The sequence below is a fragment of the Anastrepha obliqua genome, chromosome 1 (assembly GCF_027943255.1).
Source record: "Anastrepha obliqua isolate idAnaObli1 chromosome 1, idAnaObli1_1.0, whole genome shotgun sequence".
Taxonomy (NCBI): Eukaryota; Metazoa; Arthropoda; class Insecta; order Diptera; family Tephritidae; genus Anastrepha; species Anastrepha obliqua.
Genome location: NC_072892.1, coordinates 83373289 through 83392001, shown reverse-complemented (window position 1 = coordinate 83392001; position 18713 = coordinate 83373289). Strand labels below are relative to the sequence as shown.

Below are 18713 nucleotides of genomic sequence, written 5' to 3'. Positions count from 1 at the left end.
ATGCTATGTTAGGGTGCCCCTAAAAATTTACGAAGCCAGCAATGCGCGTGATGCACTCGCCAAAGCAATTTACAGCCGACTGTTTGATCGTATTGTGGCGTTGATTAATCAAAGTATTCCCTTCCAAGTCTCAAATTTCTATATCGGAGTCCTGGATATCGCCGGTTTCGAGTACTTTACTGTGAACTCATTTGAGCAATTCTGTATTAATTACTGCAATGAGAAATTGCAAAAATTTTTCAATGACAACATTCTCAAGAACGAGCAAGAGCTGTACAAGAGTGAGGGGTTAAATGTGCCGGAAATCACATTCACCGATAATCAGGATATTATCGATTTAATTGAAGCGAAAGCCAACGGCATTTATACGTTATTAGATGAGGAGTCGAAGTTGCCGAAGCCATCGGCACAACACTTCACGGCTGAGGTGCACAAGGCGTGGTCAAATCATTTCCGCTTGGGCTTGCCACGTTCATCGCGTTTGAAGGCGCATCGCACACTAAGGGATGAGGATGGTTTCCTTGTGCGTCACTTTGCCGGCGCTGTCTGCTACAATACGGTACTTGTGGCATATTATTGATTTAAGGTGTGGGACGGTAGCTATTTAATTGTTTTCAATGGTTTATTGCGGCTATTTAGGAGCAATTTATTGAGAAAAACAACGATGCCTTGCATGCGTCCTTGGAGGGTTTGGTGCAGGAATGTGAGAATCCGCTGCTAAAAACACTTTTTCCTTCCGGCAGTAACACATCATTACGCGGCAAATTGAATTTCATTTCTGTGGGCTCGAAATTCAAAAGTCAACTTGCCGAGTTGATGGACAAATTAGAAAAGAATGTAAGCAATCATAGAATTTATCATTTATTATTTTGGTATTTCATAAAAATAAATTTATTTTAGGGCACTAATTTTATACGCTGCATCAAACCAAACAGCAAAATGATCGATCGGGATTTCGAAGGTGGCCTAGCACTAGCACAGCTTAAGTGTTCTGGCACTATTTCCGTGTTGGAGCTTATGGAGCATGGTTATCCATCACGTGTACCATTTGCTGATCTTTACAATATGTATAAATCGGTTTTGCCACCCGAACTGGCTAAACTACCGCCACGCACATTCTGCGAAGCTATGTTGCAATCGCTCAATCTAAGCTCAAAAGATTTCAAATTTGGCGTCAAAAAAGTTTTCTTCCGCCCTGGAAAGTTCGTTGAATTCGATCGCATTATGAAATCGGATCCCGAAAATCTTTTGGCCATTGTCGCCAAGGTGAAGAAGTGGTTAATACGTTCACGCTGGGTCAAATCTACACTGGGTGCGGTGTGTGTAATCAAATGTGAGTGGAAAATGTATTAATACTCGTAGACTTTTCGTAAGAAAAGTACTTGAGTTATGCATCATTTTTATTTAAGTTAACTATTTGTTTTTGCACAAATAAATTTGCATCCTAATTTTTTCATACAGTACGCAATCGTATCAAGTATCGCAACAATTGTGTTTTACTCATACAACGCACTGTGCGTGGTTATTTGGCGCGCAAACAGCATCGCCCACGATACCAAGGTATTGCAAAGATCAACAAAGTACGTTTGAATGCCCAGAAAACCATCGAAATTGCTGGCGGACTGAAGAATGGACGCGATGAGTTTATTAGTGAAGTAAATGGTATACATCGTCAGGTGGATGAAGCCATAAAAACAATAAAGGTACGATCTTAGTTAAATAATATTAATTGTATTATAATTGGAATAACGGTAACATTTTTTTAATTTCGACAGACAAATGAAAAAATCACTTCTCGAGAAATCGATGGACTTTACACTATCGTTATGGCCAATATGAACAAGCTCACTGTGGATTTGAACACTAAGTTGAAGGTGAGTAATGGAGTAAACTTGTGCTAGAGACTAGAAAATGGAAAAATGTGTGAAGCGTTTATTGAAATACCATGTGCTAGGCATATAAAAATAAGATTTAATGTCTTAAGATTGTTAGACAGTTATAGATATAATGCATGTAATTTTAGTACTAATGCTTTATTAGCTGTCACATTTCATTAGATGCTATGCTAAAGTGTGACCCAATGCAACGTGTAGCAATTGTTTGACTTTTTGATAGTAGTGCTGGAGTTACAGTATATTGAAAGAGCCGATTTTCCAAGCATTTTCTATGCACATGTTGCTATGTTTAAGGTCATACCAATTGCGTACAATTTTACACAATATTCACCAAATATACCAATAAACAAAATTCACCAAAAAAAAAAAATTTAAATTAGTAAAACTGATTCGTAAGGCATGCAGAAATCGATCCGCCAGAAATTCTCTGCTCACTATATCTGGGCTCAGCTCACTTGACGGAAATTTGAATATGAAATCAAAAACAAAGTTATCGAACTAGGGAGTACGGTTTTACCTCATAAAACTGGTATAACTCACTATTTTAACAAATAGATGCAATTTTTAGCAGCTAAAATTCCTGCGCTATGATCATGTGCTCATTTACATCCATTGCTTTATCTAATCGCCACTTGCTACCGCTTGGCGAAATGAAGAGGTCTAATTTAGCTTAGTACTTATGTACCTCCTTCCATCCATGTCGCGGATTTAGAACCGCTTAACCATCTCACGGCAGTCATTTCTACGTTACCGGAATGACCCAGATTTATATCCGGGACTTTCACTTCAGCAGCATTCCCCACACTTTTATGGGAATGTGTATGGTGCTTCAACTATAACAAAAACAATCGATGATTTTAAAATCGTGCCAATAAACTGCAAAGTTATGCTGCCAGGTGTATGGGAGTTTAACTTTTTATAATTCACAAATGTTTCTGTTTAAAGGGATATTTTATTTAGTTGCTAGATAATTTAAGCAAAGTTTTAGCTCAAATACCATTTTAATATTCGTGACATTCGCGGTGTCAAAGTGCATTCCTGATTATTTTCTTTTTCTTTACATTGTGCTTTTTTTAATACAAAAATTCTTTGCTCATGCAAACTTTCATTTTTCAATACTCAGGAACAAAAGCAAGCTGAGGAACAAGAGCGTCTGCGTAAAATACAGGAAGCGCTCGAGGCTGAACGGCGCGCCAAGGAGGATGAAGAACGAAAGAAACTTGAAGAGGAAGAAAACAAACGACTGTAAGCATCAACCTGACTGCACTTTGAACTATAGTTGAATGACCGTAAATGCTTTTGAATGGCTTTTCTAATGTCGTCTGAAATAATTTACAGCAAAGCTGAAATGGAATCACGCCGAAAAGTCGAAGAGGTCCAACGTGTAAAACAAGAGGAGGAGGATCGCAAGGCGGCATTAGCGTTGCAAGCACAGCTGGAGAAGGAAGCACAAGATGATGCCAAATATAGGCAACAATTGGAACAGGAGCGCCGTGACCATGAATTAGCATTACGTTTGGCCAACGAAACAAATGGCGTAGTGGAGGAGAGTCCACCAGTTATACGCAAGTATGTTGAATGATGCAAATTTTTTATTATATGTATGGAGACAGCGTATATTATGTTTGTAAATAATTTTAGTTTCAGGAATTTAGCAACCTGATTTTTTAATTACTTTATTTAGTCATTCAGTTTATTGCATTATTATTTGAAACACAGTTTTTAATCACTTATCAGTCTGTATAACCGGTAATTTACTCGTATTTGGTATTGTGGTTGGCTCTAATTCCTATGTATTGAGTTCTCGAGAAAGTTTGGTAACTAATTGCAAATAGATGGCTTTGAACCCGAATATCACAATGAACATCGTATATGGTAAAACTAGAATGCAATAATATATCCTGTGTATTTGATGGAGAAGCTAAAAAAAACTTGGCTTTTTTGTTGCATCCACTTAAATTTGTTCGGGTTCTTAGAATTTCCTTAGTAAAGAGAAATTGAGATCAGTAAAGGTCCACAAAATACACTTTCGAAAATTTTTCGTTCAGAAAATCCAGAAACTCTTCACTCACGGAATACTGTTTCTGCCTGGCAAATGAGAGAGTATCATAATGCAATATTGCACTTTTTTTGTTTTTAAAAATTCATTGAATATGTTACTGAACTTTTTAGACAACCATATACTACAAGTAAATACTTTTCGCTCTTTCCAATGCTTTGTTATTTTAAAATTATTATTACATTTTATTATATTTTTCCGCTACCCAAACATCTGCATATATATTGTAAATATTAATTTAGGTTTCAATATATCTAAAATTGTGTATATTATATTTTATATTTTAATATATCGCCATAAACCACACAAGAAATTCCTCTGATTATTCTATATGTACTCATTTTCTTGAATTTTTTGCATATTTACAAAATTTCTATTCTCTACGCTCAGTGGTCAAAATGATGTTTCTCCCATGGCTCCGAACAAACTTATCAGGTACACAACTGCACGCTTATTTTTTGTTATGTATTTGAGTTTTTTTTTTTTTTAATGTTTTTTACTAGCATATGACGTTATTATTTTGTATTTTATTATGAATTCGAATAATAGTTTTTACTAACAAATAATCAAACAAATTGGATTTAAATACCTACTAATAACGGATTATCCTTTTTTGAATTTTATTAAATCTATATTTTTTCGCAAAAGTTTTACACGAGGTGTTGCAACGTTTGCATCTCGATATTTCAATAAGTGAGTTGGTAAACTTTATAAAAATGTTAAAGGTTTATATTTCAAATTCATTGAAATTCACTTGGTTTTGAATTTTCATTTTTGGCAAAATTTTTCATATATATTTTTGATTCTTCAAAGCTAATCAACTCATCATAAGGTCCAGTGCCAGCGAATTGTGGCAGTCGTGCTGAGTAAAAAAATATATATATACGTACATATACTTGTGCTTACATAATTAAGTAACTTTATCTTCTTACAATACTTGCAATATATTTCAAGCTAAGTTTTTTTCTTTAGTCTTTTATAGAAATATAGTTCATTGTGTTACAAAAACCTTAAAACTTTGTACAAAATTCAGAAAAATTCAACAAATTTTTAAAAATTGTCAACAAAAGTATCTATTTTTCAAGCAAAATCTTTAGAAAAGGTTGAAATCGCTCAAAAATCGTGTTGAGTTTTGATAATCTTTTTTTTTTGTATACTGGTTTTGAACACGGTCGGAAGTATTTTACTTCGAAAGGTTGCCTATTTTAAGAAGTTTTCAATTAAATTTATAACATTCGAAATACATTATAGTATACAAAATATCGAAAAACTGGGCTGTGTATATAGGTCGCAAACACTTTGTTCAGACAATGATGATAATTTGTTCTCGCCAATGTAAATTTTCACACATAATAGTTTTACACAAATAATAGCTCTATACATATTCACCCAACTCACATCACCTTACCGTTTCGTTCATTGCCAATACTGCCGTTTAACTAAACTTGCAAATACGTATTCTCAGAACTAAGTCAACATGCAGTCGGCTAGTATTTCACTGAATCATTTGTTCATAACAAATTTGTTATTTAATCACTTCATTCAAATATAAATTAATGATCTGTTATTTGTCATGAATTAATTGTGTTTATTAAATTTCATATGCTCAGATCTGAGAACGTCCGCGCTCAGCAACAGGCCTTGGGTAAACAGAAATACGATTTGTCTAAATGGAAATACTCGGAATTACGTGATGCAATTAACACTTCCTGTGATATTGAGTTGCTTGAGGTGAGCGCCATGCTGAATATTTTTCAAGCGTTCTAATATATTTTAAATGCATCTAAAATATTTTGCTATTTTGATTAAAGGCTTGCCGTCAGGAGTTTCACCGTCGTTTGAAGGTCTATCATGCATGGAAAGCAAAGAACCGCAAACGCACTACCATGGAGGAGAACGAACGAGCACCCAAAAGCGTAATGGAAGCTGGTAAGAAATATATTTTTTGTAATTAAATTATGTGTGGGACAGACATCTTACTTCCATCTTTGTGGTTATGTATATTATTTCTTGAAAGAGGTTTTAAAGAATCGAATATGTAGCTAGTTGGAAGCACAGAAAATGTTGCTGCAAGGGGATTGACTGATTGGTCCTAAATTATTCTGCCTCAATATATCGCTCATAATAAAAAAAAACCAAAATGTTGAGAAAAACAGCTTCAACGTTCCAATTTGCTATGCCTCTCTAAGAAAAAGTAAAAACGATTCTCACATATAAGAAAAATTGTCGATCGTACTTTGTATGAAAGAAAATGCGTGACACTAATAGCAAAAAAAAGTTCAAAAATCAGGTTATTTTGTAGCCACTTGCAGCTTTCAATTTAATGGGCTACGAAAATTGAATAGGCTATAAAACTGCATATCAAAAATTATTCGGAAAATTCTGATTGAAAATTTTGAAATATTGGTAAAAATTGCCGATTTAACAGAAAATTAGTTTTATTCTTCCGCTGAACGAAAATGGTTGTGTATACGCTCAAAGAACGCTGGGAAATATTGCGACATTACTTTGAAAATCATGGTAATGTTGCAGAATGTGTACGAAAATTACGTACGGCAATGGGAGGAAGAAAAGCACCGAATGAAGCGTAAGTGCGTTACTTTGCGAAGATCGCATTATCAGCCGAAATTCTGATATCGTTTGGCCGCCTCGGAGCTGCGATTTGACGCCGTTGGATTATTATCTTTGGGGTGCCGTCAAAGACCAGTGTTATGCCAACAAACCAGCAACAATTGATGCACTGAAGACCAACATACGCGATGTCATAGCTGAAATACAGCCGCATATAATCGAAAATGTGTTGAAAAATTGGACCGATCGTATAGGATAGTGCATGGCTAGCCGAGGCAGTCATATGAATAAAGTTGTATTCCATCATTAACCGGAAGGATTGTACTTCAAAATAAAAAAAAACAGTTTGGAAAACTATTGAGTAGTTTCTTTTTTATACCATTTTTAATACCGTAAAGTTATATGGCGGACCCTGTATATATTATATAATTGGCGCGTACACCCTTTTTGGGTGGATTACTACATCAAATACGGTTGCTTTAATAACCATTTGCTTCCATAAAAATTATTGCCTCTAATCAAGTGAACCGGGCTGTATATTTTATTGTCCAAGAGTGTATTTTCGTCTAAGTTATCACCATGCATTTTTTACACATTATAAAAGAAGAGCTTGTGATAATTTCTGCATACTTATCTAAATTTATTCTTTTCGATTATGACATTATTGAAGCAAATTAGCGATATGATGACGTCTGGTGCTACATAGTAGAACAGTTACATACATAGTGAGATAATGCAGCGTAACTCCATGCTCTTAAAATAATTTCTGCTACACTTGAAATCATTCTAGTAGACATCTACTTTGTTCCCAGTCATAGCAGGACCTCCGCGAAGTCTTTGAAAACTTGTAATCGATTTCTACCCTCATTGAGAGTCAACTAAAAGTTTCTCACACTCTCCCCCATTATTATCAATGCCTCCATCCAACTACAGAAACAACTTGGAGTTAAACCGTGAAATGCTCATGAACCTGAGACAATTAGGGTTTAACTGTTGAAATCTTTAAAAATCACTATAAAGTGACAATTAATTTAATTATAAGTGAAACTTTACAAAAACAACATCCAATATTTATCTTATGATCTCATAAAAATTAGTTTTAAACATTCCTAACTTTGGTATAAAAAATTTTAGGTGACGAATTTTATCGTGACGAATTATTTTACAATCTCACTTAATGGAAAAAGCAGATAATGTTTGGAATGTCAGATTATATTTATATTTTCTACTTTGTCACGTTAATTAGGCCGGCAAGTTCTACTTTCAGATAAGAATAAGTTTGTTTCAGGGGAATAAATTAAAATTAAATTATCTGTACAATTTAGATTTAAATAATTCTGCGTTTGAAAAATTGGTATGGAAGGATTAGGGGGCTACTTCTATGCAAATAAAGTCATCTAAGTTCATTCAGCGTTCTTCAACGAAGTGCTTTGTCTGTGCTGAAATAGTATTAACAAACTCTGCTTTAAAATTGTTGATACCTATAAAATTGTTTTTAATATCGAGAGAGCGAAAAATGCAGGTTTATGTTATTTGATAATAATTATTAAGAATTATTTAAAGTATGGAGTGGGCGCTGCATAACTTATTTATCTACCGGACACAGTTCTCACAGATAAGCATAGAAAAGCAAATTACACAAAAATTATATTATTTATTATTCAATATACGTAGACCCAGATTAAATTGGATTGATTGCCAGTTTGTCTATCAGCATACACAGTTTGGCTGTTTTACAAGAGCTGATGTGATTCCCCTTCGTGCCTACTTATAGTGACTAACATTTCAAATTAGTGGAATTATAGTAATACGAAAGTATCTTTTCTTGCAAGTTCATATACTTTCTCGCCTCGCCTTAAAGCAGTGAAGTGATTCGCTACAGCTTCAGATTAGACTGTGGTATGATCACAAGCATCCAGGGCCTCTTAGCTGTCTATGTTTGCAATTGCTCTTGTGCTAAGCGTTATTAACTCCCTGAATTGGTAATAGTTCTACTTGGGGTAATTTTCTGCATGAACAATTTCATGAACAAATTGTTCTAATTTTACAAACTATGCTAACAAATTTCTTGTTGTCCATGCCTCTCCTGTTCAAACTAAGTACCAACTGTATCACCCTCTTCATGTTTAGTGCAATAAAGAAAAATAACGAGCAAGGCGATTAGTTATGGGCCTAGAAGCCATACTTTGCAGCCCGGCTTTTATGCACACTCGTGTTTTCGAAGCTGATGAGCGTTTGCAACGCTGGCAGCGATTCAGTTTCCGTTTACAGATCGTGGAATAAATACCGAATTTTTGGAATTTGATACAAACAGGAAATACATATAAACGAATTGGAAAAGTTTTGCCTTGAATGGGAATTGAATTTTTAAAATTTTACAAATTCATATTAAACGCCTCAATGCTGGAATTGTTTTGACAATCTTAATTATTTAAAACAAAGCATAACTTAAACAGCATTACGAAGACCAACAGCGAGACGTTGGAAATTGTAAATGCGAAGAGCGTAAACACTTTAATAAAAATTTTGCGCTCACATTGGTAGCTCTGCTCTACTGCCTTAGAATAGTTAATTTTTTTAGGGAAGATGAATGTATTTATGTATCTTTTATTCATATAAACATATATTTTGTATTTATACAGCTTATAAGGCACCACCGCTCGCACATCCGAAACAGGAAATCACAACTGCTCAACATCGTTACTTCCGTATTCCATTCATGCGGGCTAATGCTCCTGAAAATAGTGAGTATAAAGGATTTAAAAGTTTTTATACATGTTTTCAAACTATTCTTTTTATTCCCGTTCAGCCAAACGAGGTCTCTGGTATGCACACTTTGATGGGCAATGGATAGCGAGACAAATGGAATTGCATGCCGACAAACCACCTATATTGTTAGTGGCAGGTAAGGAGTTATACTTTTAGATCTAAAAAATATAATAGATGCATCGAAATGATTAGAGATTCTGCAAAATTTGTGATTACTTAAAAAAGACATGCGTCCTATATCAGGAATTTTTTAGCTGCATGAGAACTATCGATATCGACAACTATGGTTCGACAGCTGAGAATGGCAAACTGTGTTGGCATTTCTGTTCAGTAATATAAATTTACTTTGGAGGAAAAAATCGGTGCTCGAAGTTCATAGAGCAAAGTGTTAAAGAAGAGGCCAAAATGTCGATTCGTCATCGTTCTCAACTTGCTGGCATTTGTCCTTTGACTACGTGGAAAACTTTACGTAAGGATCTTGACATATGTGCCTATAAAATACAGCGCGTGCAAGAATTTAATCCAATTAACTATCGTTTGTGTCGCATTTTTGCTGATTGGGCTCATTTAGATTTATTATTCAGATTTATTGGAAAAAGTAGTCAAAAATTGGTTCATGGAACTCGCAGCCGCTGCGGACATACATATACCGGATATCATATTTAAAAAAATAAATGCCATGACATTATCTACCATTTCAACAATATTTATGTTTTGTATTATCTTTTTAAGCTCTCAAACTCTTAAAAAAATACTCTTTATTTAAGTATTTAAAAATATTGACATTTAAATATGCACAATGCTTTCTTCTCTTGTAATCTATACAGGCGTCGATGACATGCAGATGTGCGAACTCAGCCTGGAGGAGACCGGTCTGACACGCAAACGTGGCGCTGAGATTTTAGAGCATGAATTTAATCGTGAATGGGAACGTAACGGGGGCAAACCATATAAAAATTTAGGTGCTAATAACTAAAAAAGAAAACCATCGAGCTTCCCAAACGCTCTTCTTCTCATCTAGCACTGAAGTGAGGCAAATGGGGGAAATGCAGACTAAATAAGTAATTGACATAAAATTCAGCTGTTCAGTTGAAATCGCAAATAAATCAAAAGTAGTTAAATAAATGATTACTAAAATTGTAAGTGTATGTATTTTTGCAAACCACTTTTTGATATCCAAACAAATTAAGAACCGTCGGTCAATGTGCTTTCAATGTATCAACAAGAGCAAGGGAATTAAATTTAGCAGTAATAATAGCGTTAGATTTGGCAAATTGCTACTCTATGTTTGGTTGCCTGATATATACATAACTGAAAATAAATTAATATAAGTTGCGTAATTACAATTGTTGCACACTTTGAAGTAAAAGAAATGTATTTAATTAAATTGAAGTATTACCGAACCATTTGCTAGAGTTTATAAAGTTATATTAACATTAGTTGCTATAAATGAAAATGTAAAACGTTGCAAATTTTAAATTAGGGAAGACCAAATTTTATAAAATCAACAGAAAAAGTATGTAGCTTCAGTATTTTCATTGTTGCTTAGATATCTTATATAATTACATAAATTGCGAATTTTAAAACCAGCTTTTGAACAATATTGAAAAATGTCAAAAATCTCGTTCGCACGCAAACAGTTGAAAAAGTTAGGTAGAAACGTTATTGTTTGATGTGAGCACAGAACTCTATAATTACATATTGCAACCGAAACATTTCAACATTTTCTCAGAAATATTATACGCCTCCTATACAACAGTACATTACACATACATACATGTACTTTAAATTACTACTCAAATCCAATTTACAATTAAAAATTATTCAATACCTGTGTCTTCTTTCTCAACACCACAAGCACACTATGCGGGTGTATGGAGGTACAGTAGTAATGTACAACTCTTGAGAATAATTAAATTAATGTGTCTTTTATGTGTACGTCATGAACATATGCATGTATGTATTTTATTAAAAACCTCTAAATCGTTTTGGCATACAAATATGGAATAGTAATTCTTATGGACTCTTAGTTTACTTTACTGATAACAGTATAAAAAAGCAGCTATGTTTTGTTATAACTAGCAAAAGATAGGGCGAATAACTTACGTATTAAGAATGTCTATTTATAATTTTATGTATACAAAACCACAGCTAACATGAATACTATGGAAAATAAATACTTTATACTTGAAATTATTATAGATGTTCACTTTTTTAAACATTTAATGATTTCACCAGTGGGACCAACTTAATTTTCAGGAGTTTGTTTTAAAAGGGTTTTTAAAACCAACTTATAATAATCGTTGCATGCTCTACAGTCCGATTATTTTTCGTACTTCTATTTACTCCTATTATATAATATATTTCATTTCTAAGAATGTATTTCTTAAGGGGGTCTTCTGGTCTCGAGGCCCTGAAATGAAGGGTTTTTTTGGGGATTGATTGTGACAAATCCTGTGAATATTTAAAAAAAAAAAATTTTTTTTATTTTAAAGGTACATGTCTTGGCTTTTAAAAAATGGTTTTGACTTTGAAAAAAATTAACACCCGCGACCTTGAAATGGCGCTGAAGACGTCCACCTCCAAACGAAACAGGTCTCCATTTTGGTCACGGTTTTTCTACCTGGGTAATCAGAAAGCAAAAATTAGATATGCGTTGTCTTCAGAGTTGCCCTGGTTAAGTTTTCCCGTGACAGATTTTTTTTTTTAAATTTTTTTCAAAAGTTATGCAACAATTTGCAAAAAAAATTTTTTTTTGCTCATTTTTTGAACTTTAAAAGGTTATAAAAATGGAATGAAAAAAAATTTAAAAAAATCGTACACGGGGAAACTTAGCGGTAAGTTTTCAGAACCTTTTAAGACCAAAACCATTGAAATCGGAGTATAACTACTATGAAAAGTGTGACCAAAATGCTTAAAAAACACGATTTTCGGGGAAACGCGTTTAAAGATAAAGTTTATGATAAAACGGCCGGAGGAGGGTACACTTCGGTGCCCAGAAAAATGTGAAAAAATGCGATTTTCAAAAAATCCTTTCTGTGGCGTATTCTCGCATACACATACAACAAAATTATGCAAAAAAAAAATCGATTTTTTTTTCGCTGGAGACCAGAAGACCCCCTTAAAAGTAATTTTATTCTTGCATATATTAAACCAGAGGTCGAAACACTTAAAATCCATTCCCTTGGTAGTCGGTTCTACGTACCGTAAGAACTCGTGCTTTTCCCGATCTAGGACTGCCGCGCCAGTAAACTCACAGTGAAAAGATTTTAGAGGTCTGACCAATATCAGACCGTTAACCGGCTCTCAGCGAATTTGGCAGAATCAGATGGTAGGCTAACGAATCAGCGGATATGTGACAAAAAAAACTGAATTTGTGTTGGTGATATACGAAAAAAAATCAACACATAGTAGATCCTTTTATGAATGTAACTAGTCCTTTCAGTGCGACATTTTGCAAATTTTCCAGGCCTTCAAAGAAATAGTCACCAAGATATCTGGCACGGCTTCTTTGAAGTTTAGGACATTCACAGAGGAGGTGTTGTATCGCCTCAAATTCCTCATCTCCACAGCTCCTGCAGAAGTCATTGTGACGTACACCGATTTTACTGGCTAGGATGCCAATATTGCAGTGATCCGTTATAACACCTATGAGGTCGCTGGTAGTTGATCTGTTGCATCCAAGCAGACGTTTTATCCTTTAAAATTCAGTCTTGGCCAGAGCGCTTTGAAGACTCTACAGTTAGTAGTCAGGGACCACTTTCTATTGGTTTCCGCGAATACGCTCAAGTCAATCGAAGTGTATAGTTAGTTTAGCGGAATTCTTATGTCTTCTACCACTTTTCAATGTCCATATTTGAGCCCTCAGTATAAATATGGTGACCGCTATCATCTCCGCTCATGTTACTTCGGACAGAAATCGTCTGCCGAGAGCCCTGTGACGTTGGGCAGTCACGCAACTCGTTTATTTTTTCGTCCCATATCTTTATAAACGCCCTTCCACCAGTCTGTTTCTATTTGCTGGTACTTTTTCATAATGCTGAAAAATGGAAGGAAATTAATACAATCTTCACTATAAAATAAAGCGAAATCTTCGTTTTAATTCACTTTCTTCTCCATCACCACTAGAACCTCCAATTACAATTATAGATAAATTTATTATAATAAGCGATCAATGCATTAAGAATCTATTCACTAAAGACAAATATTGCGTCAATGCGAATCGGGGTAGAGTGCATAATTCTTATGAGCCACATTATATTAAATAAAGCCAGCGTTCACCTTACAAATATTTTTAAGTTGATTAATTAAGACAAAATAAATTTATAGTTGAGAACATATTTGATTTATTTATTTCTCCATTGCATTCTTAAGTTACAAAAGCAAAAAAAAAAACATAACGCAATTATTCACTTCATAACGGTAAGTAAATTCTGAAAATGTTTTGTGCTATTGCAACAACAACTTGTGGTCACATGGGATCGCTTCTGAATCTCAAAACGTTTGTAATGAGTAAAAAGTTAAAGTAATTTGTAAAACGAATTTCGTAACCCTGAAAACAATTTTTTGCAAGTTCACCTAAATACGTCAGTCGTTTCTCCTTTGGTAGTACTAGCTTAGGAAAATTAGAAACACCACTTGGTCTTTTTAGTGCAGCCCGAGAAGTTTCCTGCCTCGAACGTTTGCAGGCTTTGTATGTTTCATATTAATTTGTAGCAAAGAACGTAAGTACTATTAAATTACGTTCTTTGTCTAGCACTTGTGCTGGTTGTTGACTTTGCTACTGTACGAATATTGAACGCAAACCAATGGTAGGTATATATGAAAAGGATTTTGCTTAAGTGGTAACTTGTGTGTTTATAATAATATAGTCAGGTTGGCCGAGCGGTCTAAGGCGCCAGATTTAAGCTCTGGTTCCCGAGAGGGAGCGTGGGTTCGAACCCCACACCTGACAACCGAGAATTTATTTTTATTTACATTACATTTATTGTACATTTTTATATACATATTTAGAAGACAACCTAAACGCATACAAAAGTCATATTAGAGCAGAACAAATTTGCATTCCAATCAAACTTTGCTTTTGACAAAATTTAATTTTTTCACAACCCCAAACTATTAGAGATTTCACAGGACCAGATTAAAAGAATAAAAGAGTGAAGTGTGAACAAAAATTACTTGGCCCCTTGTCGTTCGTAGCCAAAGGGTGTGAAAAAGTATGTTAAATATGGTAAGTTAGCATTGCCATTGAGTGGATTTGTTATGCCATTTTTTTAAAGCTCGTTAGCCTTGCATTACATTTAAAGTCGAAATTTCAAAGGAAGCTACATGGACTTGGGTTGATTAATTGGACGGAACTGTTTTAAAAATAACAAAATCAGAATTTTTATCAAATATTATTTATTTGGAATAAATGTATGACTAAGGTAATGCCCAAATTTAAGTGAATGTATATTAATGAAGCGATAAAATATGAATTTAATAGAAAAAAAAACAAAAAAAAGTGCGTGTAGCGTAGTACACATAACAGAAGTGAAACTTTAAAGGCAGACAAAGAAAGAGGGAGAGACCCGAGAGAGAATGAGAGAGAGAGAGAGAGAGAGAAAGAATGTATATCTAAATAAATTCACAACATTTGCATTAATACAAATAGACAAAATTTACAAAAAACTGAGAAGGGTCGACCGGTGTAGGTAAACGCCGGACACAAACCGTGGCAACAACGCGCACTACTCCGAGCGTTTATCACCCGCATAAACGTAGCGATTGCAGGACCGCAGCAACGGCACAAATTACCGCAAGGCAATACCAATAAATCCGACGCCGGAATGGATAGCACTTTATAGTACACACAAGAACTAACCAGGAAACGGAAATGAGCCCAAAAAGGAGGCACCAAAAAAACCCCAAAAAAATTGGAACCAAAAAGCGCCCCAAACAGTAGGCACCAAGTAAATATAACGGCAAAAAGTAAGCACCAAAAATATATTTCCTACAAGTTTGCACCAACAAACAAGCGCCAAAAAGTAGGCACTGTTATTTCTCACTAGAAATTAGCAACCACAAGGAAAAACTCAGAAAAAATTGCCTAAAGCCTCTCTCCTTGTCCTCTACGTTATATCTTTTTTCTCTTTCGCGTAACGAAAATGCCCAAAACGTTGCATGACGTTGAAATTTTACTCTTCATTCTCGCTCGTCCATCGCCTAAGAAGTTTCACTTCAAAGTCGTTTTTAAATGCAGATTTTATTTTGGTATTAAATTTTTGAAGCATATAGGTAAAAAGTATTACTAACTAAAAAAAAATAGATATAGAAATAAAAAATAAATTAAATTGCGTTTTCTACGGTTAATTAGTATTATTTGGTCTCATTGTTGCAATGATAATTTATGAGTTAAGGTAATGTAAGCAAGCTTTTGACAAATTTTGTGTAATGAACTACTGCATACATAAATGTTGGAAATTATTTGAAAAAAAAAAATTAAAAAAAAAACTCTCTTGATTATACACCAAAAATTAAATAATATCGTTCAATAACACAAAAATTCGGAGGTTATTCCTAATTTTCACAAATATGCGTTCGGTAACGCCAAAAAATTATCCATCACACAAAAATTGAGAGAGCAAAATGACAGTTAGATGCAAGAGAGATATTCATTTTGTACTGGAGAAATTTGAGCCAGTAAAAATTATCCATCAGTAAAGCTCAAAGTCAAGGTTCTAAACCATAACGACACACTCTTAACCGTAGGACTAACCATAATGATATATGTATATACGCCATCGTTTATTGGTGCTATAGCTATCTATAAGCAGCTGATGTTTACATATACTATCACATATTTGTGCATGCCGAAGTGCAGAAACTTAAGAAAGAATAATAACAACGCAGCAAATCACAATGCAAATCACAAAAATTTGTTAACGAACTCAGCTCGTATCTCTTCTTATACATTCTAGCCTTTGCAAGTGATGACAATTTTCCATTAATTAACTTCTTTGGTTTTTCTTCTCATTGAGAGAAGAACACAGCTATTATAACCTACGAAAGACTCTGTGTCACGATTTTGCCATTCCAACAAGCATTGAAGTAAACTAGTTTATTATTTAGTGTTTTCAAAATTAGTTGTGATATACAAATTTTTCCGAACAACCCGCAATATTTTGGCAAGCTGAATAGATATGGTATGTTTGAGTGTTTGATGTAATAAGAACTTTGATAGCAGTCTAAATAAAACCTTTCACAATTGTCTGTCGTCACAGCCATCTCGTAGACATAAATTGTGATTAATATTTTATATAATTCAGTAAGTAAATTTGTAATTACAATAAAAAAGTCTAAGGAATACAAAAGAAGTGCTCAACAGCGGAGTGCAATTATGTTTATATGTATATTTAGGAGAAAATGTAAACCCGAATGTCTTAGACACTTTGGCCGAATGCTCCAGGCTTCCCCGAGTTGTTTAGTTTTGAGCTTTAGAGTGGCAAAATGATGAAATTTCTTTAGAAGGTAATAGCGCGGAGAAAATAAAAAAAAACGGTTGTTAACATTATCAACGAAACTATACAAAATGAATATGATATGAAAAGTGTAAGTATTTTTGTCACAAGAAGAAACTGTTTTGTTTTTGTTTGTTTTCTTGCTTTCAGAAAATTTAGCAACCATTTCAGTTATTCACAAATGTTAATGAGTACGAGAACTTTGAGACTTATCTTCTAGAAATACGATGGCGTAAATAGCAGCGCGACATATTAAAAGTTTTGACTGTTAAAGGGTGATTTTTAGCTGCACTGGAACTATCGATATCGATAACTATGATTTGATCACAAATCATTTAACGCCAAAAAAAAACGCTTCCAAATTATAGAAATTTACTTTGAAAAAAATAAATCTGTTCGCGAAGTTCATAGAGCGAAGTGCTGAAAAAGACGCCGAAATGTCGATTCGTCGCCGTTCTCAACTTGTTGGACTTTGTGTTTCGACTACGTGGAAAAATTTACGTAAGGGATTCTAGCTTACGTGTTTATGAAATACAGCTCGTGTAATAATTGAAACCAAATGACCATCGTTTGCGTTGCATTTTGGCTGATTGGGCTCATTTAGATTATTCAGATGTATTGGAAAAAGTATTCAAAACTTGAACTGATCGAATGGACCTTGTAATCTCGTAAGCATCAATCAATCAATTTAAAATTTATGCTCGTTGTCAAGGTGACATTTCACACTAAAAAAATTATTTTGCTGTTTTTTGTTTGATCCATTCAGTTGTGAGTTACAGGGAGTTAAAATAGGAAGTCAACAAAAAGAAAACTCGATACATTTTACAGCTTTTCTTTGATAAAGGCGAAAATACAAGCCAAGCCGCTGAAATTATGAATGGTGTTTGTGGTGTCGAGATTGTACAAGCTAATTAAGTGCAATTTTGGTTTCGTCGATTTCGTTCAGACATTCTTGATGTTAAAGAAAATGGCGATAAAATCATAGAAATAATCGAAGTTAACGGGCATGTTAGTAGTCGTAGCATCGCCCCAGAGATACAAAATTAGCTTAAGTTATAACAGGCAATATCTGTATGGAAGTATTCGATGTGGTAGCAGCTAGTGGAAAGATCAGGTGGAGAAGGACTAGGCTTCACTTGGTGTGTCCAAATGGCGCCGGTTAGCACGAGAAAGAAAGTAACTGGCGCGCTTTATTAAACTCGGCCAAAATCGCGTAAGCGGTTATCGCGTCAATTAAGAAGAGAATATCTGTATGGTGGCGCATAATCATAATTTTTTTTTCAATAAATTTTGTTTTAGATTAAAAAAGAAAAACAACAAAAAAAAAAAAAATAAAAAAAAAACAAAAAACTATAAATATGTAAAAACAATAAATATGTAAAAATAGTCAAAATGCTGTTATATAGTTGTACAATTGTAATCATGTAAAGTGAAACTTGTATTGTATATTATTTAATTGTATATTATTTCGTTTATTTAAATTTTATCGCTTTTGACACTGACCATTAAGCGATGTATATAAATCCTGACCAAATTGTTAAACAACATACTTAATGTCAATGGACAGATGTATAAAATAAGTGAAAAAAAAGAAAATGATTTTGAGTGATGGAAAACTTTATTTTGATCTTACGCCCTCCATTGCTCGTCTAGTTCTATACTGCAGTTGACTAGTTCACATATACGTAGAACGTTATTTACAAAAATTATAAATCTTCCGATAGGCTGACTAATTTTGTGCCATATGTAATAACATATACACACGTGTATTAATTTTTTTTTTTCTTTTTTTTAAATTTATTGGAGTGTGATTCGAACCTATACCTTTTCGTCTGTAGGTTAGTACAAATTCACTGGATACAGTCGTTGCTGTACAAATCCGATTTTTTTATTCTTCAAACTACCAATGCATAGTAGCAT

At 34.0% G+C, this 18713-nt stretch overlaps 1 protein-coding gene and 1 non-coding gene across 3 annotated transcripts in view; both read left to right on the top strand.

Moving 5' to 3' along the window:
• Positions 1-11487, top strand: part of LOC129246844 (myosin heavy chain 95F) — a 67670-nt gene extending 56183 nt beyond the window's left edge. Inside the window, exons 8-21 of one of the 2 annotated variants that reach the window (XM_054885508.1) lie at positions 13-559; positions 640-837; positions 901-1333; positions 1462-1703; positions 1776-1874; positions 3019-3140; positions 3234-3464; positions 4345-4389; positions 4603-4647; positions 5565-5685; positions 5766-5883; positions 9168-9269; positions 9335-9430; positions 10122-11487. In XM_054885508.1, the coding sequence (XP_054741483.1) occupies positions 13-559; positions 640-837; positions 901-1333; positions 1462-1703; positions 1776-1874; positions 3019-3140; positions 3234-3464; positions 4345-4389; positions 4603-4647; positions 5565-5685; positions 5766-5883; positions 9168-9269; positions 9335-9430; positions 10122-10270 (2548 nt within the window). In that variant the 3' untranslated portion in view covers positions 10271-11487. The remainder of the gene's footprint in view (positions 1-12; positions 560-639; positions 838-900; positions 1334-1461; positions 1704-1775; positions 1875-3018; positions 3141-3233; positions 3465-4344; positions 4390-4602; positions 4648-5564; positions 5686-5765; positions 5884-9167; positions 9270-9334; positions 9431-10121) is intronic. The other variant, XM_054885516.1, reaches the window with a different exon arrangement.
• A 2677-nt stretch (positions 11488-14164) lies between these two features.
• Trnal-uaa (transfer RNA leucine (anticodon UAA)) lies at positions 14165-14248 on the top strand. Its single transcript has one exon. It is a non-coding gene; the product is annotated as a tRNA-Leu (tRNA).
• The last annotated feature ends 4465 nt before the right edge of the window (positions 14249-18713 follow it).